General features: G+C 44.9%; 5 protein-coding genes across 8 annotated transcripts; all 5 read right to left on the bottom strand.

Annotated features, from left to right (window-relative positions):
- Positions 1–332: 332 nt before the first annotated feature.
- On the bottom strand, positions 333–8,306 carry LOC101078328 (pterin-4-alpha-carbinolamine dehydratase 2). Of its 2 annotated transcripts, XM_003971020.3 has the most exons (4): positions 8,071–8,268; positions 7,236–7,364; positions 1,694–1,774; positions 333–561 (listed from the first exon to the last, which is right to left on the bottom strand). In XM_003971020.3, the coding sequence occupies exons 1-4, from the start codon at positions 8,167–8,169 to the stop codon at positions 466–468; spliced, it is 405 nt and encodes a 134-aa protein (XP_003971069.1). In that variant the 5' UTR covers positions 8,170–8,268; the 3' UTR covers positions 333–465. The 2 variants fall into 2 exon arrangements, with proteins under 2 accessions (XP_003971069.1, XP_029704535.1); XM_029848675.1 differs by lacking the exons at positions 333–561; positions 1,694–1,774 and adding an exon at positions 4,096–4,320 and having other exon boundaries at positions 8,071–8,306.
- Positions 8,307–8,426: 120 nt separating this feature from the next.
- On the bottom strand, positions 8,427–11,116 carry txndc15 (thioredoxin domain containing 15). Its single transcript, XM_011611358.2, has 6 exons — positions 10,881–11,116; positions 10,121–10,434; positions 9,708–9,854; positions 9,412–9,575; positions 8,837–8,967; positions 8,427–8,743 (listed from the first exon to the last, which is right to left on the bottom strand). The coding sequence occupies exons 1-6, from the start codon at positions 10,969–10,971 to the stop codon at positions 8,547–8,549; spliced, it is 1,044 nt and encodes a 347-aa protein (XP_011609660.1). The 5' UTR covers positions 10,972–11,116; the 3' UTR covers positions 8,427–8,546.
- An 863-nt stretch (positions 11,117–11,979) lies between these two features.
- Positions 11,980–15,849, bottom strand: c15h5orf24 (chromosome 15 C5orf24 homolog). 2 transcript variants are annotated; one of them, XM_011611357.2, is made up of 2 exons: positions 15,524–15,849; positions 11,980–14,524 (listed from the first exon to the last, which is right to left on the bottom strand). In XM_011611357.2, exon 2 carries the CDS (start codon positions 14,519–14,521, stop codon positions 13,901–13,903), a length of 621 nt encoding a protein of 206 aa, XP_011609659.1. In that variant the 5' UTR covers positions 14,522–14,524; positions 15,524–15,849; the 3' UTR covers positions 11,980–13,900. The 2 variants fall into 2 exon arrangements, with proteins under 2 accessions (XP_011609659.1, XP_029704192.1); XM_029848332.1 differs by having other exon boundaries at positions 11,980–14,521.
- A 140-nt stretch (positions 15,850–15,989) lies between these two features.
- Positions 15,990–23,732, bottom strand: ddx46 (DEAD (Asp-Glu-Ala-Asp) box polypeptide 46). Its single transcript, XM_011611356.2, has 23 exons — positions 23,587–23,732; positions 23,195–23,359; positions 22,797–22,916; positions 22,623–22,710; positions 22,371–22,539; positions 22,025–22,263; positions 21,821–21,931; positions 21,539–21,704; positions 21,173–21,293; positions 20,845–21,020; positions 20,626–20,747; positions 19,826–19,904; positions 18,910–18,992; positions 18,670–18,834; positions 18,423–18,585; positions 18,096–18,289; positions 17,882–18,019; positions 17,535–17,684; positions 17,214–17,444; positions 16,918–17,136; positions 16,669–16,813; positions 16,470–16,543; positions 15,990–16,350 (listed from the first exon to the last, which is right to left on the bottom strand). Exons 1-23 carry the CDS (start codon positions 23,601–23,603, stop codon positions 16,303–16,305), a joined length of 3,183 nt encoding a protein of 1,060 aa, XP_011609658.1. The 5' UTR covers positions 23,604–23,732; the 3' UTR covers positions 15,990–16,302.
- A 229-nt stretch (positions 23,733–23,961) lies between these two features.
- Positions 23,962–26,918, bottom strand: camlg (calcium modulating ligand). Of its 2 annotated transcripts, none has more exons than XM_011611355.2 (4): positions 26,649–26,918; positions 25,932–26,374; positions 25,723–25,788; positions 23,962–25,568 (listed from the first exon to the last, which is right to left on the bottom strand). In XM_011611355.2, exons 1-4 carry the CDS (start codon positions 26,791–26,793, stop codon positions 25,377–25,379), a joined length of 846 nt encoding a protein of 281 aa, XP_011609657.1. In that variant the 5' UTR covers positions 26,794–26,918; the 3' UTR covers positions 23,962–25,376. The 2 variants fall into 2 exon arrangements, with proteins under 2 accessions (XP_011609657.1, XP_029704722.1); XM_029848862.1 differs by having other exon boundaries at positions 25,932–26,371.
- Between the last annotated feature and the right edge of the window lie 114 nt (positions 26,919–27,032).

Raw genomic sequence — 27,032 nt, 5'->3', positions numbered from 1 at the left:
CTACTGGTTTGGCTTCTATTCCACTCTCCTCTCCTCACTGAGCTTCTTCTGATCCCGGTCCAGTCAGGAAGAGGCGGCGGTCCCGGCTGACTCATCCCCTGTAAATCAAACAAATCTGCTTCCTACCGACTCTGACCCTTTCTTCACTTTGCTCCTCTCTCTCCCTCTCAAGGGGAACATGTGGCCCGGTGGAGGACCGACAGAGGGGGAGAGTTATCTCCTGGATTGCTGGCAAGTGCCGGCCCGAGTGCGGAGCAATTACGCTCACTTCTAATTCCCTGTGCGAAAACAAACACAGCTGAAAATGTGAAAAACCACAGAGTGACACAGTCTGTCAGAAGCAGTTACGGCTGCAGAGGCAAAGCAGCTGTACAGAAAAAGGATCACCTTTATTTCACACACTCATATAAAACAAGCAGCACGGGCGGAGTGGTCCACACAGATCTGTCGCTTCCATGCGGTGAATCACGGCAAAAGCAGGATTTTGTCGATGAACTTGGCCATTCGGACGTCCCGCTTCGACAGGCCGCCGCAGTCGTGGGTCGTCAGTGTGATCTGGACCTGTGCGAACACAAAGGCGTCTGCTTTACCGAGAGCCAGGTTTTTGTCTTCGCAGGGTCAAATCGAGCCCAAACTAGGATTATTTGCTGCGTTGGCTCTGAGGCAGCATCTCCAAAGCTTCTAAAACCCAAAGACGGTGCAGTGAAAGTGGAGGATTTGCCCCCCAAAAAATGTCAAAATTGAGAAAGTGGACATTTAGCTGTGGAAACTCCGCCACAGTTTCGTCGTTAAAGTGATTCTGTGCAGCTTCTTGGGTTACAACTGGTTGCAGATTCTGACACTGATCCCAGGTTTGGGTTCTGTTTGGTGCGGCTTGATGAAGATGCACGTGGGCGCCGTGCCCGCCCGCCCGCCCACTCACTGCTGCCAAAAAAGCAGTTCCAGGGTGCAGCTCCAGCTACAAACCACAAATCGGTGTTTTTCACATTTTTGTTTGGTGTTCCTGAAAGACATTAGTGTCCTGTCCCAGAACACTAAAGTCTGGACGGACCCAGCTGGTCCTTTCCTGTGTTTGGGTCCGCATGCTAAGACCAGAGCTAGTTAAGGCGGTAAACTGCACCTATTGATGCGGGAGGCGGCGGTTCTGAGCCAAAGGAAAATGTCTGTCAGCTTTCATTTTAATACCACAGAAGAACATGGATGTCATCTCCACAGGGTGGGATTTATGTGCATGTGCACGTGCACAGAGACCTGCAGCCTCACTCCACAGTGGCTTTAATAAAGAACGGATTAGGAGCAGCATTCCTCTCAAAGCGACCTGGTCCGCCACGCAGTAACTCAGCGGCTACACGCTAATGCTCAGAGATTTTGCGGGCCCGGGTTTATCACACGGACCGCTACTTTATTTCTCAGGCAGTCGAAGTCTTTGGGGTTGCGGGGGCTTCGCAGACGGGAGTCGGTGATATTGGCAGAGCTTTTCAGAAGAAAAACGTTGGATTAGCGCGAGGAGCTACTACGGCTGAGCGTACATCGGCCCGAGAGCTCTCCAGAACCAGCCGGGACTGTTAGCCTTTATCCAGGGCTGGCTGATCTTGGTGTGTGAGTGAGCGTCGTAACTGTAGATGTCACCAGACGGACAGAACAAAGGCAGCCTTGGAGGAACCATTAGTGGTTTGGGCTGTAACGTGTTTACCTTGTTATATACATTAAACCATTCAGGGTGATGGTTCATCTTCTCTGCCTGCAGAGCCACCCGCGACATGAAGCCAAAAGCCTGGAAGGACAGAAACATCAAAGTTAGAAGGGCAGAAAAAGGCATCAAAGCCATGCTGGTTCCCAGGCTGCCGCTCTGCAGTCAGGTGGGACAGAACCGACCCCACCGACCCGCCGTTCATGACGGCTTGAGCATAAAATGTCGTAATTTACTGTCGGATTTCACAGAGAAGTCAAAATAAACACCAGCTCCAAAGGAAAGGAATCAACCTTAACCCCTGTTTATCATCTTAAATCAGCAATAATCCCGTTCTTTTATAATCTGTTCCCAAAGTCTGGCTGACAGAAACTCTTTTTAAATCTCAAACCCACGGCCGCTCCTGGAAAGATGGCGAGGGAACAAAACGTGGACGGAGACACTGGTGAGGAAAAACCTCCACGGAGAGAAAGAGGCAGGCACGCGCTCAGAAACACACGCGCTCTTCATATTTCAAGCCCGGCGTGCGTCTCTGTCCCATCTCGGGGGCCATCCAGGGAGTCATTATGGTTATTCTCATTATCTACAAAGAGCAGAGAAATCCCCCAGTGAGGGCGGGGGGGAATCAGGTACACCTATTTCAGAGCAATTTCCCACTGCAATCTCAATTAAGCCCCTAAATACTTCCTCCCTGTCTAATTAAATCAACTGAAGCGCCATTGTTTATGGCCCCGTCCACCACCTGACACGGCCAAACAGAATTACCGTCGCGGAAGAAATTGCGTTGAGCCTTTTGCATTGTAACCCGTTCCTGAGGGGTCCGGTTCGGCGCTCGCGCGGAGCCTGTAACACGATCGGCGGCTCGATCAAATTGGTTATCAAGGAAACCGTCTCCTGATCAATTTAAGTAATTGGCATATTCCTGCAACTTGACCCCGCTGGCACCAATTTGGAGGCAGAGGTGGCCTGTTTTCCCTCAGCCCTCCTGGTTCTGACGGAGCAGGCCGTCATGTCAGGTGTCGTCTGAACACTGAATGACGAGTACAGCGGATTAGGAGGAAACTACATCCGATTACATGTCGTATTTCGGGTTATTTCTCATCAGAATGTCAGCGTCGCCCGCAGAAATCCAGATAAGCCAAGTTTAATTTCGTGGCTGAATTTGAGGTTTGGGTGGCTGCTAATTTTAGCTAGCTACGCTGCGACTCTGTAGGGAAATAGGGTTTGATTTTTTACTGGGAACATAATTATTCCCATTAAAGATAAACAATCTCAGGGCCTCGATTGACATGAGTAATGCACCACAAACCAGCAAACATGGAACGGGGCCATTTTGACCCCACGGACCACGAAAGGTGACGCCTTTGACCCGTTTGCGTGACTAACATTGAAAAACCGATCACACACACAAACAGAAAGTTCCTGAAAGTGCCTGGAAAGATCTTCACCCCTCACGGGTGGCGGCCCCCCTCGGGGGCGGTCGGGACAGCAGCGGGACACAATGCAGGTAAAGAGGCGAGGCCGAGGCCGTCAGTCACCCGGGGGTCAACTCAACGGCAAACAAGAAAATAAAACCGAGCTCAGTTTCCCAGCTGAGGTCTCATGTCGACAGGGGTCAAGGGCCGCTTTGTTTACCTCACTTGTTTTGCGGGGACCACACCACTCGGGCCGACAGGTCGTCCAGCCGCTCCTCTCTCCAGCCATCCTCCAAACACTGGCCCTACGAGCTGTCGCTGTCAGAGTCGGCTAATTTGACATGACATTACGCAGCCCCCCCCCCCCCCCCCCATCTCAAATAATCAGAAACACCCGCAGCCAGACCCCAACTACACCCCTTTCCCCACCTTCCAGCTTTTGAGGAGCCCATTTGGTGCTATTACGGCATGATTGTCACACAACACTGGAAGAGACAATTAGGGTGGCGAGCGGCGGCGTTGTCTCTCTCTCTCTCTCTCTCTCCCTCACTCTCTCTCTCACTCTCACTCTCTCTCTCTCTCTCTCTGCGGCTGTGGGCTGGAACGCAGGACTCAGTTTCAAACACATGTGTCTGTTATTTGCAGATCAGTTTTCCACCAGCGAGCGGTCCAGGGGCTTAGAAACGCCTGCTCTGTCTTGCCAGGACTAAGTGCATGCAGATTGCGCCTTCTCCCCGCTGCACTCGGACACACACACATAAAGACGAGCCGCCCTCCTTCATTACACACCGCCGCAACTACCCGATGATTACCCCGCCGTCGCCCGAGTCAGCATTAACCCCTGGAAAAGCTTCCTCCCACCACAGTGAAAAGCAGGAACGCTGCGGTGGTGATGAGGATCAGCACACCTCTCACATCCCCAAACATCTCTGATTAAGCCCGCCTGCTAACTTTACATACTCTCTCTGGTCGTCAACGGCGCCAGGTTTGGACCGCTCGTCCATCTCAGCTCACCAGTAGCGCGAGGGCTCGTTTGACGAGACAGGCGAACGTGAGACGCCTCCTGTTCCCAGGGAGAGTTCCATTTTGGAGATGAATGTGGGAAGTGAACACCTCTGAGGTGATGAACGGGCCTCTCAGGCCGAGCGTGTTTGCACACGTGCTCTGTGACACGGCAGATGCGCGGCGATCTCTGCGGCGATACGTCTCCATCAGCTGCAACATAAATATTTTGATGAGCAGCTTGTAGAGGCCCGCAGAAACATTCAGTAGAACAACTTAAGGATGTTTGAACATTTGTCAACGCTGCAAAATGTGTCAGAGAGTCAGCATCTTGTAATTTGCTTTCCAGTTTCCTGTAGAAAAGGGCTCTGATTTTGCTGGAAGGCAGCTATTCTGTGGTGAGCGCTCCCGTGTATTCACACATGCGTGAGCACTGAAGGATAGTTATTTGTCTGAGTGAACAGATTCCATGAAACGGCCTTCAGATACGACCTCTAAAGCAGCTCTGAGGTGTTTCTGCAGCCTGTAACATTTACAGCACTCACGAGGGTCGTGTCCATTAGGAGGCCCGGCTGCTAGAACCTGCAGACTGATACACGTCTATTCATCTCAGTGGAAAAGTCACTGCACATTAATGAACCCTTTCATTCAGAAACAGCTTCTAGGTCAGTTCGACAAAGTCAAACATCAGAATTTCACATTTAGACTGAATCATTTTTTGTACACAAGTCCAGTATTTCAGATTCAAGGAGAAAATAATAGGATACGGTTCAAATATTAAGTCATTTAATTTTAGTAATGCAGAATTATTATTGATGTGAATTTTTAGAAAATGTGTTTGCTTATTTACGAGATGTCCATTAAAATCTCTGTACGCGTAGAACAGTAGTGCACTAAAGAGATCGACAGCAGAGACTCCGGAGCACAACCCACCACTTTTCCATCCCAAATGCAGCTTCCCCCCCAACCAAACACCGAATTACTGAAGAGCTGTGGGAAGATGAAATGTCACTGATGTCAACTTCAGCTACGACACCGCAGCATGAGCATGCACAGCTCGTCGCTCCTCCGTGAGCTGCGTCTGAGGGCTGCTCCTTTCGCCTGCGTCTCGTGGATGTTTCCACAGCGACTGCCGAAATGTGAAGCAGATGCTCGTCTGTAAACAAGCGCGCCGTAATGGTCGGTGCGTAAACAATATCAGCGAATGAAACCTAAAAAAGTAGAGATTCCCACCAGAACTGACGGTATTAGGAGGCATGGAGAGCCCATTCAACCTTTTCAGGCAGCACCAGGGCAAAAAACAGTAACTCACAATTACCGCCACTAATTATACAGCTCACAGAAAACAGTCACAACAGCAACACTACAATTTGCATTTTTCTGCAATTAAATCAAATCAAAAATATCTAATCCAGTTGTACTTCTTCATTTCTTTCTGCTTCACAGTTACCATCATTTTCGCGCCTCTATCGCCCCCTACAGGCCACCAGAGGACGCGAACGTGGTGCAGCGCGGCGGATCCGTTGTTGCCATTAGAAACTCTCTGGGATGGGATTTCTGCAATCCCATCATTTGCAGTGTAAGTGGCGGGTGGAAATTTGCCAACAGCATTGCTCCTCATCTCCACTCCCCTCTGCTAAATGCTGCAGAAGAGCAGTCATAAAAATGAGCTGGAGAGTTTGTGAAAACCAACCAAGTGTGTGTGTGTGTGTGTGTGTGTGAGTGTGTGTGTGATGGCGGTGGCGAGGCAAAGATAGAAAGAGGGATGCCAATATGTGAAATTAGAACGGCATGTGCCCAACATGGAGCAGAGACAAAGGTGGAGAGACGGAGGGTGGTGATGAGGAAGGGAGGGAGGATAAAACCAAACATGCTCCAGAAAGAATGGTGGGGTTGTTAGTGGTTTGTGGAGCAGATGAAACATTTTAGCCAATTTGATTGTTTTTGAAAGAAATAATTCTGATCAAATCCCTAACGGCCGCCAACAGGCTGCCTGGCGTTTCTCCGGGTAATGTGGTCTGACGTGTCGGGGGAAAGAAGAGAGGCTTTAGAGGATGGGGAGCAGATGGGGGGGGGGGGGGGGGTCGGCACAGCACATGCTCACCAAAATCAAACGTGGGGAAGTGTAAAAACTGAGTATTTTAGGGGCTAAGGCGACTAACGACGGGATTAGGAGTAGTCCGCTAAGGGCCTTGAGACGTGCTGATACGTGCGCTGCAGCACAAACCTGCCCGGACAAACGGTTCCATCATTTGATTGTTCTCTGACATTAAAAAATGACAGAATTTCAAAATGATCAATTTTAGCCAGGAAGAACACAGACGAGTGGCACCCACATCCTGGTAAATATATGAAATCCTTTATACAGCCAAGAATATTTATCAAATATACAACCAATTTAGATTAAGGAGTTTGAAGCATTAAAATTTGGGCAAATATAAACAGAAGGTGCCTTTATGTGCTTTCATTCTGTTCGTGGGGGTTTGGAGGATGCATGACAATGGAAGGGAGGCTGTGACGTCTGTGATATTAATAAAAGTATGAAGCTGTTATGGAGGAAATCTCCGTAAACAGAAGGATTATAGTGGTGTAAATACTGTCAACCTCAAAGGCTTCAGACACGAGGAAGTGAGTAACATGAGCCTGACACTGCTGATTTTACAATTTACCTTTAACACGCTTTCGACTTTAGCTCTGCTTGATGCTATTTTTCAACTGAACAGTACAAAAAGTATTATGTTTGATCCAAAGCGTTTTTCTTTGCAGGTAGGAACGGGGGAAATGGAGCCTTCCCCGTCTACACCTGCAACCAATCAGCACATAAACACTGATGAATTTGCGTGTTTCCGATGTTTAGCGAGATGGCTGCTCGTCTGGTCGTCTGTGTCCTGATCTGCAGCCAACAGACCTTACTACAGACCCCCGGGGACCGCAGCAGAGCAAAGACACAATTCTTCCTTGAATATTAAAAGAATTAGTTTCATAACTCTACCAGGCATCAGTTCCATTTCCGTGCAAGTGAAGCGAATTTGCTTTTTAGCGATTAGGACCAATAAAATTGACTTGACAAAATGGCTGTAATAGGTTGTTGCCATTGGCCCCCGAAGAATGAGACGTTATACACAAACCTGATTGAAATTCTTAAAGTGGAGCTCTTTGAAGATGGCATCTCGGTCTTCCACCTCCACCCAGCCTGCAGTCCTGAGTTCTACCAAGAGCTGATCCCGCTCTGCTGGGGAAAGCCAGTGGTCTGATGACTGCAGACATTATAGGGCGCAAATAATTATCTTGTTATTACTCTTAAATAATATAATATTGGTCTTCATCACAAATGCGTAGTTTTAACTGGCTTGGATTGGCCAAGACAGCTGGGTGCTGTTCGATTTAAGGCCACTGGGTGGCAGCAGAATATAAGTACCGGTAATAGCGATAAACTGGTGACACTGTTTTCTGCGATCGGTTTTTTAATTAACTTTTTCCATTACTAAATCTGTTATTTCCGCAAAACAACATAATTTAATTTTGGGGCGACCCAAGATGATTGCTTGGTGGCCATTATTTCCACAGAGGACTTCGCATTTACTCGCGTAGATTATTTGTTCACGTTTTTATAAATGCATTTTGTCTGCTCTTCAGAATCTGTGGCTTTAAAAAAAAAAAAAAAATTAAACATTTTCAATAGCGACCTGTGTATTTAAAATTCCAAATAATGGAGATACAACTTTATTTCGGACAGTTTAACTCAGGGCGTGCACCCTGCAAACATACGGTAGCTTGAATGCAAATGTGTAAATGGTTTCGTCCGTATCATTAGAAATGACCGCCATGTAACTTTAAATACACAATTTTAGAACCAAGACAGTATAATTTAGCATGTTGAACTAAACCTACTCATTCCCTCTGAATGGACACAGGCTACATTTGGCTGTATGCTAACGCCGGAGCTGTCAGTGAGACACGCACCATGTTGGAGATGTTCCCGGAGACGTGACGACTGACTGCGAACAAACCGCTCCAGAACCGTGGACTGCTCGTCTTTGGGCCCAATATCAGCCCGAACATTATCAAATGTCCCCTGTCCCCAGTCTACCGCAAGTCCGCACGTTTGTCCTCAGTCCAGCATAGGTGGTCAGAATGATGCCTGATTCAAAATCTACAAGTTTGAAATTTAGGTACTGTACACCAACCGGTCGGGGCAAGAAAAGTAAAATCCAATTTAATGTGCAACCTTTCATTGTCTATAACATTCTAAGTTTTGATAAGAAGTGTTATTACTCAGGCAGGTGGATTTATTTCATGTATAAACAGGGGCCTGTGGATTTGACTTCAACACCTGAAATGTCCAGTGTATTTTTTATTATATTGTTGACATAAATTAGGAATTTGAAGCATGGGGAAAATTCACGTTCCAGTTTTTTTGCAGTCTATACATGTGGTTTTCAGTCTTGGTGCTCATGGTCCTGTCCCGGTACGAGCCAGCGGATGCTCTCTGTGCGCAGGATCGCATAGAAAGTGAAGCCTGTGATGAAAAGGACCGAGAAGACCAGCAGCCAGTCAATGGACTTCACTGGGACGCTGGGCAGAGGGCCTTGGTGGTCTGCATCCCACACCACCCTGTCAGCTGCGGCATCAAACCCTTAAACGGTTCATCAGATACGATGGGCAGTGAGCAACAGAGGAATGCAAGTTGTTTAAGTCCAACACAAGAAGGGATTTTAACCATGCAAACCTGTTTGGTTAGCGATGAAAGAGTAGAGCATCTCCAGAGTTCTGTCTGTGTGGTTGAAACGAGCCATGGGTTTGGCCCCCTGGAACAAGAGGATGTTGGGCACTGCAACAGTCCCAAACCTTGTGGAGAGGCTGACGAACAGAAGAAAATAGTCAAACTTAAGCAATTTTAGCTAAGACACTTGAAAAGTGGTGCCTGAGATTATGATTAACTAGAAAATCTCCACCAAGCAATGGTAAAGGATCCTTTAAAAACTCCTTGACTGTCTATATATGTATATAAATGTTATAAATAGCCAGTAGTAGGAGGTTAAATTATATAATCGGTTGCTTCATGATCAAATCCCCTTGGCCTTGATGCCTGGAAGACCAGGGGTCAACACCCCCGTAGAATCCAGAATCTCATCAAAATCTAATCATTTCTTCCCTGTTCCATTAAAAAAAATCATGATCCATTCATAACATTTCAAGTCATTTTGCCACGGCAGACATAAACGCCGGCTGTCAACATCGGCGGAGTTAACAGGGCTCAAACTTCTGCCTCTACCACAGAAACGCAACAGAGACACCAGTCACCTGCTGTGCTGAGAGGCATCCAGGGCCAGGAAGTGCATGCTGGGAAAGACTCGAGGCAGGGCGTTGAAGTGAGGGGCCAATCTAGCCGAGAACTGACACCAGGAGGTGAAGAAGAGCACCACGGAGCACTCGCTGCTGTTCGCATTCAGGAACTCCATCAGATCCTGGGCGACATGAAAGCAGAAGTCCGAACAGCGTTCACATGGTTACACGTGGTTGGGTTGTATTCCATGACGACTGGATTAAAAGTAAAAACAGATTTCCAAGAATGGATTCCAGCCACTGTGGAAGCATACCTGTGAAATATTGAGGACCTGCACCGTGAAATCTTTAATTCCAGTAATGTTCCTCTTGTCGCAGTTGACTTTGTAGGTCTTGGCGGTCTCTGTGGCGTTGGGCTCCTCGGGTGATGTGGCGTCCGCATGAACTATGTCAAGAGTAACCTGGAGGCAAACAAGACTTTTGCTAGCACGCTTGATATTAGGGTCATTCCTAAGCAACTGCTATCAAGGTGAAATAGAAATCTAAGACAAGATCAGGTCTGATTCCTACACTGCAATGTGAAATTTAAGGGAGTGGACCGGTAACATCAAATACGTGGCTAACCATGTGTGGTAAACCAAACAGACTAACTTGTGATTTCATTTGAAGGCAGCTAAATCTAAAAATATTTTACTGCTAAACTAATAATATAATAAAGCCAATAAACCTGCTGCGATGACTCCGAGCTCGTCTCCTCCGGTGGCTCTTCATCAGCAGCTACAGGTTGAGCACACTGATCACTGCCCTCATCACAAGGTGGGGTGAAACCTGACAGGGGATCTTTCACATTTTTGGGGATGAGGGCCTGGATGTCTGATGGACTGATAGAGGCGTCAGTCCCCATCACGGCATCTGCTATCTCTGCTGTCTTGAATTGTCTTTTTGGCACAGTGTCCAGCTCCTCTGATTCCACAAACCTGGGACTGTTTTTGGAGTCGGACGCTGCATCTCCAGACAGTACATCAACAGAGGCATGGTGCCCTGCAAAAACACAATAATGTGTCTAAGTCAGTGCATCGCTTGCTCCCATGTATTGAACGGCAGAAACAAACATCTATAAACACGGTCCAATGTACAGAGTGTTGCATTCCTTGCTATTAAAATGCATTCAAAGCGATGACATCAACTTGTTGAACGGTTTCTAGTGTTTGTAATTCGTCAAAGATGCATAACTAGCTTTTAATCGTATTGGATTTTTCTTTAAAACGGACATATTCAGAGTACATTCAAATAAAGCCTTGTTTTTAATTTAATCTGTTGAGTATAATTCAGTGTTATCGCAACGCAAAACAAAGCCGACACGCTCAAATATGTGTGCAACATTACGACTACATATGGAATTAGTCTTAATTTATTCGTTTTAAAAAGCAGGATGGTTAAACTAATTCACTGTTTTGCTAACAGCTAAGACTAGCATACGTGCTCACCTTGCGCCTCCACAGACGAAAATCTATCGGTGCTATGCAAAATAAATGCTAAAACAAAAAACAGGTGATGTTTAATTATAATCCCTGTCATGATTTTATATTCAGCTAAAAGAAAAACTATTGCTTGTCAAGACATTTTTAAAAGTTAAACGATGAATATCAGATGAAGAAACTCTCGGTGGCGGAAGTTCTTCTTCTTCTTTTGATTTAATGGCAGTTGGCATCCGTGTTGTTACATTACCGCCCCCTACTGGTCATCTAGCGCATTCGTTCATCCATCCTTGTATCCTTATTGACAGTCTAGTACAGGTCAAAAATGTAAAATCTTTCCTCCCCCCTGAACTCTCTACATATCTCAAAAAAAATGATTTTGTCGATTGATTTTGAATTTGCTCATTGATTCCTTTTTATTTAAAGTAGTTACAAAGACAAATAATCTGTCGGATGGACTGGCTCTTTAACACTACTGTATTCAACATAAATTAATATCTTAATAAATATAAGAAATACATTATCCATTTAAAAAAATGATCACATAGCCCTACTTTTATTTTTTTTTTTACAATTTTGCTGCGTGTGCAAAACTGTTTGTGCTATGAATATTTGTTATCATCTAACTTGTGATTTGAACAGTAAACATGTTTATTTTTTAAAAATTACTGTATAGTTCTTCTAATATGTTAGTCTGGGAGGAGTTTATAGGCTATACATTACATACATCTTATTAGTTCACGTGTTTCTATTCACTAAGCAATAATTTATGCACATAAATATTAATGTTGGTCCTCCATTTTTGCCTGAATTGTTCTACCATGTTTGTATGGTGGCCCCACTTGGACAGAAATAGGTAGGTATTTGATCATATTTATTACCATCTGTGATAATATTTTAAAAAATAAGAACACAATTCCAAATTCTACTATGTTTACTGGAATAAAAAGTAAATCTACAAGAGATTTACTTGATAGATTTCAATATAGATTTCATGTTCTATACTTTCTTCACAGTGTTTATAGACCTAAACGTTGCTTAAAAACAACAAATTTGCATAATCGTGAAAGCAACTTTGGCTGGGAGGAACATCTTCAATGTCATTTTCAGATTTATTACACAATTTTGAAACATTCCATGACAACCATGCAGGTGTAAAACAGGAATATGCAAAGCTTTACAGGCTCTCCAATCAACCGTCATAGACGTCCAATCTTCCTACACACAAACATGAGGTACATTTTCTGTCTTTTTTTTTTTTTTTTAAATAATATAGAAAAATCCAGAAAACATCAACTCATGTGTAATGTCAGCACTGAGAGAACAAGATGGATCACAAATATTCCCTTCATCATCCCTTCTTCCATGTGGTCTTTGGAGGGTCCAAATCCAAAAGTCAGCTTAAAAAACAGAGAAAAGACAAAAGAAGAATCATTTTGTTACACATATGTTCAAAATCCGTACTATAAAACTATTTCAGGTGACGACTCAAAGTTACGCAGAGGAGGAGATGTAGACGGACCATCGGCGGTCGTCAGAACACCTCCTGAGGAACCGGAGAGAAAAAAGATGGACAGCAGAATCACACGAGAGAAAAAGGTTTCATTTTTCACAACGTTGCGTTCTGACGGTGGGAACTGGTCCTGATGGGAGCCGGCGTGAACCCTGGCTCACGACCTTGCAACACAACTTCTATCAAACATGGCTAAGTGAGATTTCTATACAAAAGAGAAGCTGGGAAAAAGCATGTTTATAAATACAAGAGATGACAGTTTACATGAGCAGTGTGTAATTTACAATGCATTTAAAATACAGTCATTTTAATAGCTTCACGTGTGACAACATAAAGGTGTTTTCTTTTAAATGAGCCAAACAATCACTCCATCATTGAGCTTCAAGTGCTTTTTCAGTATTTTCATATGGTGAATGAGCTTGTGAAAAATTGGTTTATAAAAAAAAACGACAACAAAATAACAACATTAATACCTATACTTTGTTAACTTGCCGTTCTTTGGTAGAGGGTGAAAATGATGTAATTTACGCAACATTTCAGTGAGCTCTGTTGAGGAAAAGTAGAAAAATACAACAATAATAAAAAGTGACAGTATCAAAGTTTTCACAGTACAGTACATGCAAGTGATTATTGCATTAAAAAGATGCCTTCGTGGGAGAAATCCTGTGAGGATAAAACAAAAGACTTGCCCCCTGATGGTGCAGTTTGTGTTTTTAGTACCTAAGCAACGTAATAAATGACTTTTGGTTTTTTTTTTTTCCATAAAAACGAACACTGAAAATCCTTTACTGTATCAACTGGAACCAGAACTAATGATGGGATTTTGGTTGCCGTTAACGCATTTAGCAACACATCAAAGACAAAATGACATTAGGAATCTTTGTAGAGCAGCTCTGATGGTCTCCAAATGGTTTAAATTACATTAAAGATGACGACTGACCATCAACTATGAGAGGAGAAGGAAGTAAATAACATAAATGTGTCCATAAGATGCAATAAATCCAGACCGACGGGAGGCCTGGCTGCTACAAAACACACTTGTCCCATTAAAACACCGATTTTTTCCTGTTGCAAAGGCGGCGTCTCCTGCTTTCTTTTCCCTCCACTAACATTCATTTTCTATGAATTTAAAACGGGGCGTTGAACTGTTCCGCTTATGGTAGTAAAAGACCTGGAAGTGTTTCCTTTGCTCAGCTGTGCTAAAATGCTACATGAAGCCCACCAACAGCTCAGGCTCGTGGTGATCGACCTCTGCGGCCGTCAGCGACACGCTCCGCTCCCTAAAGCAGAAGCAGCAGCGGAAGCGTCTTCACCACATCGAGGTCCAGCAGGAGTGCTGAGAAACAGTTTCCCATCAGGTGGCCGGCACACACGACACCATCACAAACGATTAAAAAAATGTCCCTTTATTCTCAGGGCAGACCGGGAATGGTTACCGGATCTTACAGGATCTCGCGGGACACCCGTGCACGTGCAGTTCAATGAGTGCAGGGTGGGGAGAAACCAGAGGTAGCCGTCACTCATTGGCCGGCTTCTCTTTGCAGGAAGGTTCACAGAGGATTTCCTTGTGTGGGATAGGATATGGGAACGCCGCTCCGCTGCAGGTGCTACCGTAACCCAGTTTGTTGAGCCGGGAGAGCCCCTTGATGCTGCCGGGGGGCCGCCCGGGGCTGACCTTATATCCCGCTGCTCTGGTGGTGCCCAGCGGCCTTCCTGGACTCGTCTTGAACCCAGCGGCCCTGGTGGTGCCCAGTGGACGCCCCGTGCTGGTTCTGTACCCGGCCAGCTTGGTGGTCCCCAAAGGCCTCCCTCGTCTGCCGGTCTTCCCGGCAGCCTTGCTCTTCTTCTTCCCATCTTCCGGGGCTGGATTGGCGCTCTTTACGCCGGGCATTTTCCCAGGAGCCCGGAGGTCCCCCCCGAGCAGGTCCTGCCTCTGGCACACCATGGCCTTGTGGCCCTGCGTGGGCAATGCCATGGGGGCCAGCGTCATCTGGAGGGACGGAGGGGGAGGAGGGTAGAACTTGCTGGACTGGGAAGTGCACAGCTCAAAGTGGGAGGCGGGATGGTGGCTGTCCTCCGCCAGGCAGGACGGTCTGCTGTTCATGCAGAAGTCGCCGCTGGTGACCTGACGCATCATCTTCTGTGGAGAAAAGAGGGAAAACCAAAGTCACCACCAGGGAGCGGTGAAAACATCCCTAAAGCTGTTTTAACCCACCACAAATGAGTGGAAACATCACAAAGGTGAAGGTGACAGGTACGGACGAGATGAAAACTACACATCTACCAGCTATTTTAGGAAGGAATTCTCTATTTTCACCACTAAGGGGGTTCCGCAGGGCTCAGTACTGGGTCCTGCACAGTTTCACAATCTCCCCACCTGTGACAGCACATTCAGCCATCTGAATAAGTCTTTCTAATGTTAACACATTTCACCTGCTTCCAATTTGAAATTACCGGGAATCTCTGGGATTAAGGATTATGTGTCTGCTCACAGCAGAGCCTCCACGATCCTGCTCACTTTTATTTTACACATCCAGTAGTTATTAAGCTACTCCAAACTTTTTGCTTCTGGCCTCTTTGGTCTATTTTCTGTCCTCAGTGATTTCTAATGAGAGCTGTGTGAAGGTGAATCCATCTGGGGGGGGGTCTGCAGATACCCCGAACTCTGCAGGGGGGCATTTAAATGTCCACATCTGCCTCACTATTTTTTTTTTTTTACATCCCAATTTCACAATTAACAAGTCCAGGATGAGGAAAGATCGCAGGGAACTGCTGATGCGTCCTCTTTTGTACAATAGAAAATTGAAATCGTCGCACCACATGATGCTGGAACTGAGGCATTCGGGCGGGTTATTCTGATTTTCTGCAGAGGACAGCGCGGTGTTGACGCCGTGGTAACATCCATTCACAAAAATATGCAAATGCCGCATCTCGTTCCGCGTCCGGACGACAAAACCTCCCGCTACGCGCGTCACTTTCTCGCTGTGCACCAACTGGATCCGTGTGGAATAACGGAGACGAGCGTATTAAAGGTTCACCAGGCGGAAAAAGTGCGCTGACAGCCGCTGAAATGGGGGGGAGACGCCGAGGACAGCCCGCTGCCATTAGCGGGGACGCCAGTGAGACAGATCTACTGTACCTCGATTGTTCGCAGACGTCGGAGCCGAAAGGGTTAAGCAGAAAAATGATCTTTCATCTCTCAGAGATCCAGTCGATCCATTACGCCCAATATTTCCGCAGCAGAGGACATCGGATGACCTTAAAGCGGAGCCGCGGCCTCCTCCGTCGACCAGCCGACGTGAAGCAGACGCGGAACGTCCCCGGCGGGCGGCTCTTTTCCCCAAATCTATCTGCCAGCTCCAGCGGTTCGGACTAGAAACGCAGCCATTTTCCATTAAAAATTAATAAGACGGCAGCGCCGTCTGAGCATGCGCAGAAGAGTTGACAAAGGACAGAAGGTTGTCTGCTGCAACTGTTTAAATTCAGCCAAACTCCAACCATCATGTACTAACATCTGCTAAACCAAGCCGGTTAAACCACCGAGTAACCGAAACCGTCAATGGAAATGATTTTTTTTTTTTAATTATGCGAAGTGCAGAGAAATGTCCGTTGCCTTGGTAACACCTTGTTTTATTGTGCGAGAAAACTTTAAAACATCTTACATTTTAGGCGTTCTTCATAAAACATGTTTCTATGCCGCACAAGGTGGAAAAAAGCCATTATGAATGATTGAAAAATAAAAAAAAAGTTTTATTGGTAGAAAACTAAATGGAGAAAGAAAAACCACACAAAACACACTCTAAACTGAGGCGCATGTAGGGAAACATTAAAATGTAGACTAAAATATTTTCCCACGGTGACAAAATCGACATGAGATTGAAAATGAGATGGATCCTCCGATGATTCCTTCATCCGCCTCTACAACACTTTGTATCGGCCTTTGCTGATAGGCTGGTAGGAATTTTGCTGGAATAGAAAAAGATGATAAAACAGATGTTAAGACAACCTTCAGAGACAAAGGCTGTGATTACCTTTATTGACTAACCCCCACACTTGACAGTACCGGAAGAATATTCTGTACTTACTAATCTGATGAGTTCTTCCTTGATTAATCTTGTGATCTCTGTTTTTGCTTTCTGCACAGCCAGTTCATTCGCACCTAGAAGTCAATTTAAGCATTAATTCTGCGCAAGGAGATGAGAATTGTGTAAACAGGAAAAGGCAAGGTGTATTTTGTAGGTTTCAAAGGACAAAGTCTGAGAAATAAGCTTGGCTGACACATACTTTCAATAGCCAGGTAGATCTTGCGTTCTCCCTCTTTGGGCTCTTTGCCTGGAGGGAAATAAGTTCCCCTGATGGTGATGGCAGCTTCAGAGTATTCACCGATCCTCTGCAGGGCTTCTTTAGATGTCACCTTCCACCTCGCAGTCTGGAAATTGGGCGGGGGGGGCAAATGGAATGTCAATTTCTTTCCCCCGGCAGTGGAAGAGTTCAGAATCGATTCAGAAGAGGAGAAGTTTGAGTGCTGCTGACCTGAGGGAAGTCGTTGATCTCCAGCTCCTCCTCGTATCTCGTGACGGTCTCGACCTGTTCCGCCGCCTGTCGCTCCTCCTCCAGCTTCTCCACGGGGGTGTAGTTCAGCTTGGCATTGATCTTTTCTGCCAGCTGCTCCGCGATGGTCTTGGCTGACACGGAGGGCGTCATGATGGTGCCGCCCCGCAGGATGGCGTTGGTGGCCTGCTGCATCACGTCCTGCACAAAATTAGAAAACACGTTTCATGTTATCTGCTCTGCAGGAGGAAACGCGAGGTTTCAGTCTGGTTTCATACCTGAGCCTCGGCCCCCAGGTTCTTCTGGGCGTTGATCTTGAGTGCCAGCCTCTTGGCCATCTCTAGTTTCTGGATGTTTCCAGCAGAGGGGGGTCCAAGACCTGGAAGTCCTCCCGTAACTCCAGCTGCTGGGCTGGAAACAGCTCCGGCAGCTCCAGGGAGGGCCCCAGGAGCAGACATGTCCTTCACCCTCTTCTTTGAATTAAACATGCTTTCGATTTGCTCCTCAATCTGTGGAAGGGAGAGGAAGAAACAAGATGTGACAACTGACACTCTCAGTCTATTTTAAAGCTTCAGGTAGAAGATTTTAGATGTTCTCACATCCAGGGCTCCATCTTCGTCGTCTGAATCCTGAAGGCCCAGAGCAGCCTTCTGCAGTTTCTTCCTCTCATTGGCCAGCGCATGTTCTGTCTCATCAAACTTAAAGCCTTTTCCTGAGAAACCGCTGCTGCTCTTGATGACTTTACCCTCCTGTGGGAAAAGCAAAAGCAGGAAAAATACATTTACTAGACTAAATGAGTGTGTCTGAGTGGAATAATACTGTTATTATTTACATCTGTATTCCTACATGGCAAAATTGTATCTAATAAACAACACATTTAATCAACACATTTATTCCGATTTCTTCTCACATTATGGGATAGAATATGGAAAACATCCCATCCTACCGCTTTCTGCTGATCTTTAAACGACACCCATAGTTGTTCCAGTTCAGGCGGGACAGAAGAGCCCGACAGCTCCAAAGCTTTGATGATGTCACCAGCATAGCGAACCTGATCTTCTGTGATGAAAGTGTAGGCGAAGCCCTGAACGGAGAGAGATCACGGTGGTGACCAAGAACGAACCAAAAGAACACACTACGCGACAATAACTCCTTATAACCTTGTTGCCGGCTCGGCCCGTGCGTCCAGCCCTGTGGACGTAGTCCTCATAGTGGTTTGGGCAGTTGTAGTTGACAACCAGAATGAGCTGTTTGACGTCCAGGCCTCTGGCTGCCACAGAGGTGGCCACCATCAGGCGACAGGCGCCGTTCTTAAAATCGTTGATGATGCTGTCTCTGTCGTACTGATCAATTCCTGGAAGGAAATTGGACATTTGGGAGACTGAGCATTTCTACCAGGACTACTCACTAAAAGACCCGTTTCTCCAGCAGGTGCTGCCATCGTTACGTGATGATATAATTAATTTAGAATCAACGAATGTCCTCACCTCCGTGCAGAGACATGCAGGGGTACGAGGCTTTCATCAGGTCTTTTAACAAGGCGTCTGCATGCTCCTGTTTGTCCACGAAAATGATGACCGAGCCCCTCTCTTGGTAGTGACCCAGAAGCTCCAGCAGCTTCAAGAATTTCTTGTCCTCCTCAATCACCAACTACAGGACCAGAGGCAAAAAAGAAGAGCTAATGGCGATGATGGCCCTCTGAATAATCAATGAGACGGAAAGCAGATTCTTTACCACATGCTGTTCCACGTCCGAGCAAACCACGCTGCGACCCCCCACCTGGACTTCAATAGGCTTGTTCAGAATTCTACGGGCAAGTGCCTCCATGGCTCTGGGGAAGGTGGCTGAAAACATGACTGTCTGACGATCTGGACGAACACTGTCCACAATACGCATCACCTGGGATAAGCAATAATGTCAATTTACCAGGAATAAAGAGCACGGTGGGAGCACATAAGCTGAATCTACAGTCACCTGTGGCTCAAACCCCATGTCAAACATCCGATCTGCTTCATCCAGCACCATGTACGTGACCCTGCGCAGGTTGGTAACTCGACCTAAACACACCAGCGGAGAAGAGCAAATGAAAATGGTTAATGTGAGAAAAACCTGCTGCCGCTCGCAAAAAACAAACACACAAAAGTTCCATACAAATAACCGGGTTCATGTCAGACTAGGTGTTAATACTAACTTCAGCAAGTCTGTCAAACAGACAGGGTATTTATTTTACATATTTTATACACTTTTTTTGTTTTGTTTGTTTCTTTAAGGTTGACTCTGGTCTTGCGTACCATCTCAGGGACATGAGGGACCTGTAAAAGTCAGAAAACAGCCTCAAGATAAAATACAAGAGATGAAGCCCCATCAAGCATTATCTGAGCAAGCCTCTGATCACCTACAAGGGAAACATATTACAGATTACCTCGCATGTGTGGAAACAATCATCACGATGATGATGGACAATGAAAAGGGACAATATTTTACATTTGGAATGCAAAATTTGTACAGTTATTTATTCCCACAAGCCACATGATAAAGGTAGGTTTTTGTTATCATTCAAGCTGTTTAAAAAAATAAAAATCATGTCTAATAACTGATCCTGATGCACAGTTCTCATACATTTAACCGAGTCTGAACCGTAGAGGCAGCACCAGGTCCACCTACCTGCTCTTGCCCTCATCTTCAGGAAAACCTCAGTGTCGTGCAGATATGACTGATCCAGGTGATCAAATGTCAACAGTTTAGTAAGTAGGACTGGATTTGGATCATCATCATACTTGTTATTATATTGTGACATTTACTCCATGCATGTCTTAACAAAAGCCTCAAACTCAATGCTTCTAATCCCATCAAGATAAAGACGCTCGTAGGTCGAGGCAATTCAACTCACCACTGTTGGCCCCCAACATGTCAATCATTCTTCCTGGGGTGCACACGATGATCTCGGCTCCTCTCTTCAGCTCCGCAATCTGCATATTAAGGAATATTCAAGAGTGCACGAGTCAACCATCAGTAGGCTCCATCCCCTCAGCTTCTGAACATTTTCATTTATGTGAGCCCCACTGGGCACCATTAAGAATTATTCTGGCAAATAAATTTGAGTCAAACTGAATTGCTCTGACAATACCGAAAGTGGTAAAAGATTAAGGGCAACATAGTGCTTAAAGTGCTTTACTGAACATTTGATGGTCAAAAGAATCATAAACAACAGACCCCGCTGACCCACTCAACTTGACTCCACCGGCAGCATAATTTACTTAATATAATGTATTTCTGTATGTATTCTCTATGATCCATGCCTATTCTCTCCTCTCTTCTCCTCTCTCTACCCAGCCCATCAGCAGGAGGGTCCCCCTACATGAGCCTGGTCCTGCTCAAGGTTTCCTCCTGTTAAAGGGGAGTTTTTCCTGCCACTGTTGCTTGTTTGGGGTTAGGCCCTGGGATTCTGTAAAGCGCCTAGAAACAATTTTGATTGTAAAAGACGCTCTATAAAAAAAAAGAAGCATGAAGAGAAGCATACATACAAATTTAGAATGGAGAACTGACACTAAAGTCTAAAAAGGAATCTGCTCCATGTTGTAAGCTGGAAACTATTATGTGCAGAAGTACAGAAGTCTGGACTGAAAGGTCATGAATTCTCCTTGATAAATCACATCTTGGATGCTCCTGACCAGGTGCTGATGTAATTACCTGTTCGCTGATACCGGTGCCTCCATAAACACACACCACCCTGAGCCCCAGCGGTTTAGAGAACTTCTTGCACTCCTTGGTAATCTGCAGGGCCAACTCTCTGGTCGGAGTCATAATTACCGCTGTGAAGAGCAGAGAAAAAGTGCACGGCTACTAAACATTTCCTGTGTTTCGCAACATGTATCCAATTTTAATCCAAGAGAATTATTTTCTCCTTACATATCGGTCCCTCGGACTCCTCTAGCGGCCGCTGGTCCATGATGTGTCGGAACATGGGCAGAAGGAAAGCTATTGTTTTGCCGCTGCCGGTTTTAGCGATGCCAATGAGGTCTCTGCCAGACATAACAGCTGGGATTGCCTGGGCCTGGATAGGAGTGGGCTTCTCATAGCCGTGCCTGGGAATAAAAATAAATGAGTAGAGCCTCGTCTAAAAACTTATTTTAACACCATTGTTCATTTCAAATTCACAAGGTGTGTTATGTTTATCAGGGTACAGAATCTGTTTGGTGTGGCATCTTTAGCACCAGCGATTATCACTCAGACGTACTTCTTTAGAGCGCTGAGGATCTTCATTGAAACTCCACACTGCACCCAGGTCTTGATGGGTTTGGGACAGCCCTTGCCTTTAACGATGATGCCTTCCAGTTCCAGTCTGTATGCATTCACATCTTCAAATCAAACCGAAAGACAAACAGTTAATGAAGGGTTAAAAAATAACTAGTTTTTGAAAAGAACCCTGCATCTTGGATAAGAAGCATTAATGTTGCACAGCTGAATTTGGCAGGTGCGTTTGATTAAGATACAACCAATGACATCAGACTGAGTGTGTGCAGGGTTTGTTATTAAAATGTTATCAGCCAGCTAATCAGCACCACCATCTTTGAGCTCCGTCTAATGTCAGTGGTTTACTGACCCTCTTGACTCATCTTGGCAAGCTCAGGGACCTCCACGTAGAAGTTTTTGCGGTAAGACTCATACTGAATCTTTTCATGGTCCACAGGCTCCAGGACCTTCCTCTGTTTGGTCCGGAACCCAGTAAGAGCTGTCTGCAGATCCACCTCCTCCTCCTCGGATGAGTACTGTCAGAACAATGGGGACGATTGAAAATTGCGCCCAAGTTGTGTAGAATTTCAATATTGTTCCAAACACCAAAGGCTCAGTTTCATTAGACGAGATCTAATGGCGGAACACACACCTCCATGGCATCCTGGTCATTCTCCATCAGCTCTCCCTTCTTCTTGTGAGTGTGAGGCCCCTTCTTGGTTTTGACCACTGTTACCACTTTGGTAACGGTCATTGCTCCTTTCTGTTGAGGACGAACAGTTGAATTGACCAAGCAGAAACACACAAACTGCTGCCGTAACTGGAGCTCAACATGGAAATTAAGCACACGCCTCACCTTATCATTTCCTTTCATGGGCCCGATGTTAAACTTTTTCACTTCCTGTTTCACCTCCTCCATGTAGGCATCCAGTGGATCCACATCGTCCTCAGCCTCCAGCTCCATCGGACTGTCTTTTTCCTTGTCTTCCCCCTCTGTCTTCTCCTCCTTTATATCACTGTCTTTCTTCTCCCCCTTCTCTTCACCATCTTCATCATCGTTTCCTTCCATTGGTGCTGAAACATCCTCATCATCATCTGAAATTATAGAATTTAAATTTTAATTATTGTTGAGGTTTCATCTTTAGGATATGGTGTAAAGAGAAGATAATCCAAGTAAATATGCTGTTAAATTCCTTTCTCACCTTCATCATCCTCCAGGCTCCATTTCTTTCCCTGCTTCATTTCTTCCAATTCCTTCTTGATCTCGCCAATATTTTCAATTGCCTTCTTTCTCTGCTCTTCCCTCCACTTCTCCACACGCTCCTTCCTCTTTCTCATCTCTTCTTCCAGTTTATTCTGGTCAAAGTCTTGCTGCACGGACAGACTTAAAATCAAAAACAGCTCCCCATCTAGTTTCCAATTAGATTTTAAGGGTTACACAGAATTTAACTTACGTCCTCTACTTTTTCATCCTCTTTCTCCTCCTTAACCTTTTTCTTCTCAGATACAGGCTCCACGCTGTCTTTCTCTTTGCTCTTTGAACTGTAAGAAGGATAAGAATATAACAATCTATTATTTTGTTTCATGCACATATTCATCATTTTGGTAATACTAAATTTAAACCTCACCTTTCATCTCTCCTACTCTTGGTGGGGCTGCCAGACCGGGACCTCCGAGTCCTGGTCCTACTGTTAGACCTTCTCCTCTCTCGGCTTCTGGATCTCCGCCTGTCTCTGCTCCTGGAGCGCCTGAACAACAAAAGAACAAACTGAGGAAAACTGAAGGACACTGAAGGAAAAATGTTTCCATTCAGGAACACCATCACAATTTTTGTGGGGGATGGTAAATATGCACTTTTTTTTTTTTTACAGTTTTGAACACTATAAAATACTACATTAATATTAATATGCACTATTATGGTAACAGGAAATGGCTTATTATTTTGCACAGATACTACATGTGACCAGTGCCACTCATTCCTGAACCCATCTCCAGGCCGTGTTTCCACACGTTTGAAGAGACTCACCTGGCTCTTTTCCTGTCTCTGGACCGGGACCTGCGTCGGTCCCGGCTCCGAGAGCGCTCTCTTCTGCTCCGATCTCGGTCGTCTTTCTTGGAGCGCTTGTCCGGAGAGCGACTTTTCGACCGGCTACCCGTCCGTCCCCGAGATGAGGAACGTTTTCTGTAGTGTCTAAATAGGAAAACATCGGAATAATCATATAAACGGATAGTCGGCGAGAATAACGTGACGCAGTATTTAATATTTTAGCACTCCGTTAGATTATGTGTAGGTTAACGTAACACGTTAGCATGCGAATTTCATTTCGCCACTGCAATTAAAACTTTTCGACCACCAGTTACTGTAGTTACAACAAATTCAGCAAAGTAGCATTTTATCGTCCTATTATTCAAGCGTACCTTGATTCACGCCCCATTTTTATCCCACGTAGTTATATCCTGTAAAAAATAGTTTGCGCAGAGAGAAAGACAACGATCCGAAGATACAACGTCGCTCATACTACGTCACAATCCCGCGACATAACAATGCAAATTAAAACCAATCGTACAGTGCGCCACCTTGTGGAGGGAGGATGAAGTATCTCTAAAAACATGTGACATAAGGTACTTGAATTTCATTAAAAAGCCGTTCAAAATTTTTCTGTTATTTCGCCAACAGAAAGAATAAAAACAAATGCCAGATGTGACAATGCTTCCTTGCTGGAGATAAACCTCCTTGGCACAGGTAACTAACATGTGCACCACGACTATTCAATAAAATCAAAACAACCAAAACAGTTTGTCACTTTTGTTTTTATTTGTCACGATTTTTTTAGTTATGTTATATACATAATGGAGACTAACGTGTTAACATCAAATATTTCTTAAAATTCAAATATGTAATATACTGCAAGAATCATTACAAATAGGTATTCTGTAAACATTGCCAAACGATCAAGTACTTCTGAAAGTCAGGAAAACAAATTTCACAAATAATTCACATGAAATAACATTCACACTAATAAATTAACTTGGATGATATTGGAAATATGGAGGGAGTATACAACACCACATAGGAAGAGAGTATATTTAAAGTATGTATAAATAAAGCCTGAACGAAGCAGAGCATGACTCAACACACACGTCGAAAAACCCTCACATTCACTTGTGGAGTCAGTGCTGTCCTCTAAATAGGCCACTTTAATCACCTTTTAATAAAAGTACTGTAACATTAATTTTGCAATCTCAGACCTAACGGTAAACCTGGCAGAACAACCTCGTAAAACTTGGTGAATAAAAGGTTGATGAAAATAGAAAACCTTTTTGTAATATTCCGAAGTAAAAATTATAGGTTTGTTAAATTAATAAAACAATCCAATCATCACAAAAGGATTCCTTTTCAAGAAATCAGCACAATAAGCATGGAGATAAAGACTAAACCAGTAAGCTGTTACACAGCAGGTTGCAACCATTATGTAATTGTGATGAAATCCTGAAAACTGTAACTGGAAGAAGCATAGCTGGTGTTTGGAGTACAGATGACCAGCTTGCGCTCCAAAAATGATGGAATAGCACTGTCTCTTAATTTATGGTCTGAACTCCTTCCTCAGCAGTTCTGAAGCAGACAGTAATATCTGCCAAGATGCTGCAGCCTGTGCAAGTCATTGTAAATGGAGTCGCTAATGGAGCAGCTAATGGCTTTTACTTTTAACGCTCTGTATCTACAGCAGCTTGCCTGGTGCATGATGGGAGCACAGATAACACAGTCACAGTAGGTTAGTTAGAACATGCCTCTGGTAACTTCCAGGAAAAAAGGTCGTCATCAAATGATGAATGAAAAAACCCAACACATTTTTACTTGAGCATTTAAACAATCCTCTATAAAAATGAGATTCCCTTTGTTGATTCCTACAGGCACTCCAGTGCTTCCTCACCCAGGGCTTAAACAGCAGAATGATGGAGTAATTTATTGTCCAATCTTGATGGCGACACTTAACATTTGCTGTCATAGAGCTGATAAACGATCGCTCTCAGTAAACGTGCAGCACAATAAAAGCATTTGACCTTTAGTCTAAACTTTCACTAATGAGCCCTCGTCCAGCAAAAGCCAAGATTAGCTTGTAGACCATCTACAACAAACCTGACAAACTCGTCCTTTTTCTATGGGAGATACAGAAAGGAGATGCTGAGATTATCCAGATCCAGGTCTGTCAGGGAGTCTCTGAACCAAAGAGGAGCAGGATCTCATGGGAGAGGATGAAGGTGAAGAAGTAAACGCAAAGGTCGGCAAAGACGTCGCCCATCCTCCTGTAGGTGTCCATGGAGCGGTTGATGACCTCAGCTGGAATGCCAGACAGTAGAAGGGCTGCTGTCAGCACGGTGGTCTGGGCCTTCTTTTCTACCTGGTGGAGAATTTATGATAGATTTTGCTGATTCATCTCACTAATCAGAAAAATTTGTATCTGTCAAATGTATGCACCTCTGAGAACACATTAATTAAAACATTAATCAAGGAACCACTGTAAAACAATCACAAATTATCATTTGTGAACTTACCTTTGGAAAATATTTGGATAAGCCCATGTAGGCCAGTTCAAGGGTCAGAAATGGTGCAAATATTGACTAGAATAAAAAACACAGAAGCCATTTATCAGCACAATATTGACATATTCTATTTTTAAAATGTATCTATAATCGAGCAGGTAACCTGGCAATAACAGCACATGGATCAGTCTCACAAACTATTTTAAAGAACTTGATCTCACCAGATACTTGCAGACAAAAAGCCTGACAAAAACAGCGAGAAGGACGCTGCCGACGAGCCTGAAGACAATGAAGGGATCAAACTCATCCAGGTCAGAGCCTCCGTCCTGCGCAGGCTTCTCGTTGGCTAGTTGACCCCGAAGTTTCATGGCATCATCAAAGCGGGACAAGTACTTCTGTAGACCTGGACGGGGTGAGCTGTTTAAGTCGTCTGATACCCGATCCCCCCTAGTTCTCTTTCGGATGCCTGCTAGATCATCTTCCAGAGAACCACAGAGGGTCTCACTGAAGCCTGGGAGGGGCGAGGCTCTCCTCTCTGGGGTGGCACTGTGGGAACGGCTTCCATGCCCTGAAGAAGGTTTGGGTGAAGATGATGAAGAAACTGGCTCTGTCCTGGCCAGATCAAGGTGGAAATGAGGTTCTGTGGACCGCCGGGAGGCTCCTGCTACAGATATAGATAGAACCAACATTACTATAAAAGCTTGTAATCTTGTCAGCTTCAGCTACAACCACTGATTAACCAACCTGGTACCATAAATAATTCATTTTTAAAATATCCAACAGTAAATATAGCAATTTCAACATCTCCTGGGTAATATGGTACTGGAAGTCAAATCCGGAACTCTATTAAGAAGCTGTCATCTGTAATCTACATGGCTAAAACTGTCTTGGAGGCCAATATTTCAGTTTTATAGAAAACACCAGGGAAGATTTCTTACCGCTACTTTCAGAGTCGTTTTTCGTGTAGCCTACGATTCTGTTCATCCGCTCTTCAGAATTCATGAGCAGTTTTCTCCTGCGGATCTCCGCTCTTCTCTGCGCAGCAGACATTGTCTTCTCTTCGGTGGTCTCGCCAGGTTCCATGGTTAGGATTAATTAACAGGAACTACGGTACAATTTCAAGATACATAAAGGCTTAGCGACTTCGTGGTGACAACACAAAAGCACTGACTCGCTCAAACGAGTGCGCATAGTCATGACGTCGTTAATATGCGACTTTTGTCTTTCGCCCCAAAGAGGCGTGGTCGATGGACAACGTTTTTCCCCACACATTTTTCATATTCAGACTTATATATAATGTTGTTTGAAAGTCAGAAGCTCCC

Source organism: Takifugu rubripes, chromosome 15, assembly GCF_901000725.2.
Source record: "Takifugu rubripes chromosome 15, fTakRub1.2, whole genome shotgun sequence".
Taxonomy (NCBI): Eukaryota; Metazoa; Chordata; class Actinopteri; order Tetraodontiformes; family Tetraodontidae; genus Takifugu; species Takifugu rubripes.
Note: the sequence above shows the minus strand (reverse complement) of the source record. Positions and strands in the feature narration are given on the sequence as shown.

Bases quoted from the DNA above. Each gene is read 5' to 3' on its own strand.
- c15h5orf24 (XM_011611357.2), bottom strand. From the start codon at position 14,521: ATGATGCGTCAGGTCACCAGCGGCGACTTCTGCATGAACAGCAGACCG.
- LOC101078328 (XM_029848675.1), bottom strand. From the start codon at position 8,169: ATGTTCGGGCTGATATTGGGCCCAAAGACGAGCAGTCCACGGTTCTGG. The intron at 7,365-8,070 runs GTGCGTGTCTCA...TAATGTCTGCAG, and splicing joins CCGGGAACATCTCCAACATG to TCATCAGACCACTGGCTTTC. The intron at 4,321-7,235 runs GTTTGTGTATAA...TTTATGTTGCAG, and splicing joins ACTTTAAGAATTTCAATCAG to CTGATGGAGACGTATCGCCG.
- ddx46 (XM_011611356.2), bottom strand. The intron at 18,993-19,825 runs GTGAGTTGAATT...TGGTGTGTTTAG, and splicing joins CATGTTGGGGGCCAACAGTG to GTCGAGTTACCAACCTGCGC. The intron at 17,137-17,213 runs GTATGAAACCAG...AATTTTGTGCAG, and splicing joins ACCTGGGGGCCGAGGCTCAG to GACGTGATGCAGCAGGCCAC.
- camlg (XM_011611355.2), bottom strand. From the start codon at position 26,793: ATGGAACCTGGCGAGACCACCGAAGAGAAGACAATGTCTGCTGCGCAG. The intron at 25,789-25,931 runs GTGAGATCAAGT...TTTTTATTCTAG, and splicing joins TTTTTGTCTGCAAGTATCTG to TCAATATTTGCACCATTTCT. The intron at 25,569-25,722 runs GTAAGTTCACAA...ATTCTCCACCAG, and splicing joins TATCCAAATATTTTCCAAAG to GTAGAAAAGAAGGCCCAGAC.
- txndc15 (XM_011611358.2), bottom strand. From the start codon at position 10,971: ATGACAGGGATTATAATTAAACATCACCTGTTTTTTGTTTTAGCATTT. The intron at 10,435-10,880 runs GTGAGCACGTAT...GTGTTTTTGCAG, and splicing joins TTCGTCTGTGGAGGCGCAAG to GGCACCATGCCTCTGTTGAT. The intron at 8,968-9,411 runs GTGACTGGTGTC...TCTGTTCGTCAG, and splicing joins GATGCCTCTCAGCACAGCAG to CCTCTCCACAAGGTTTGGGA.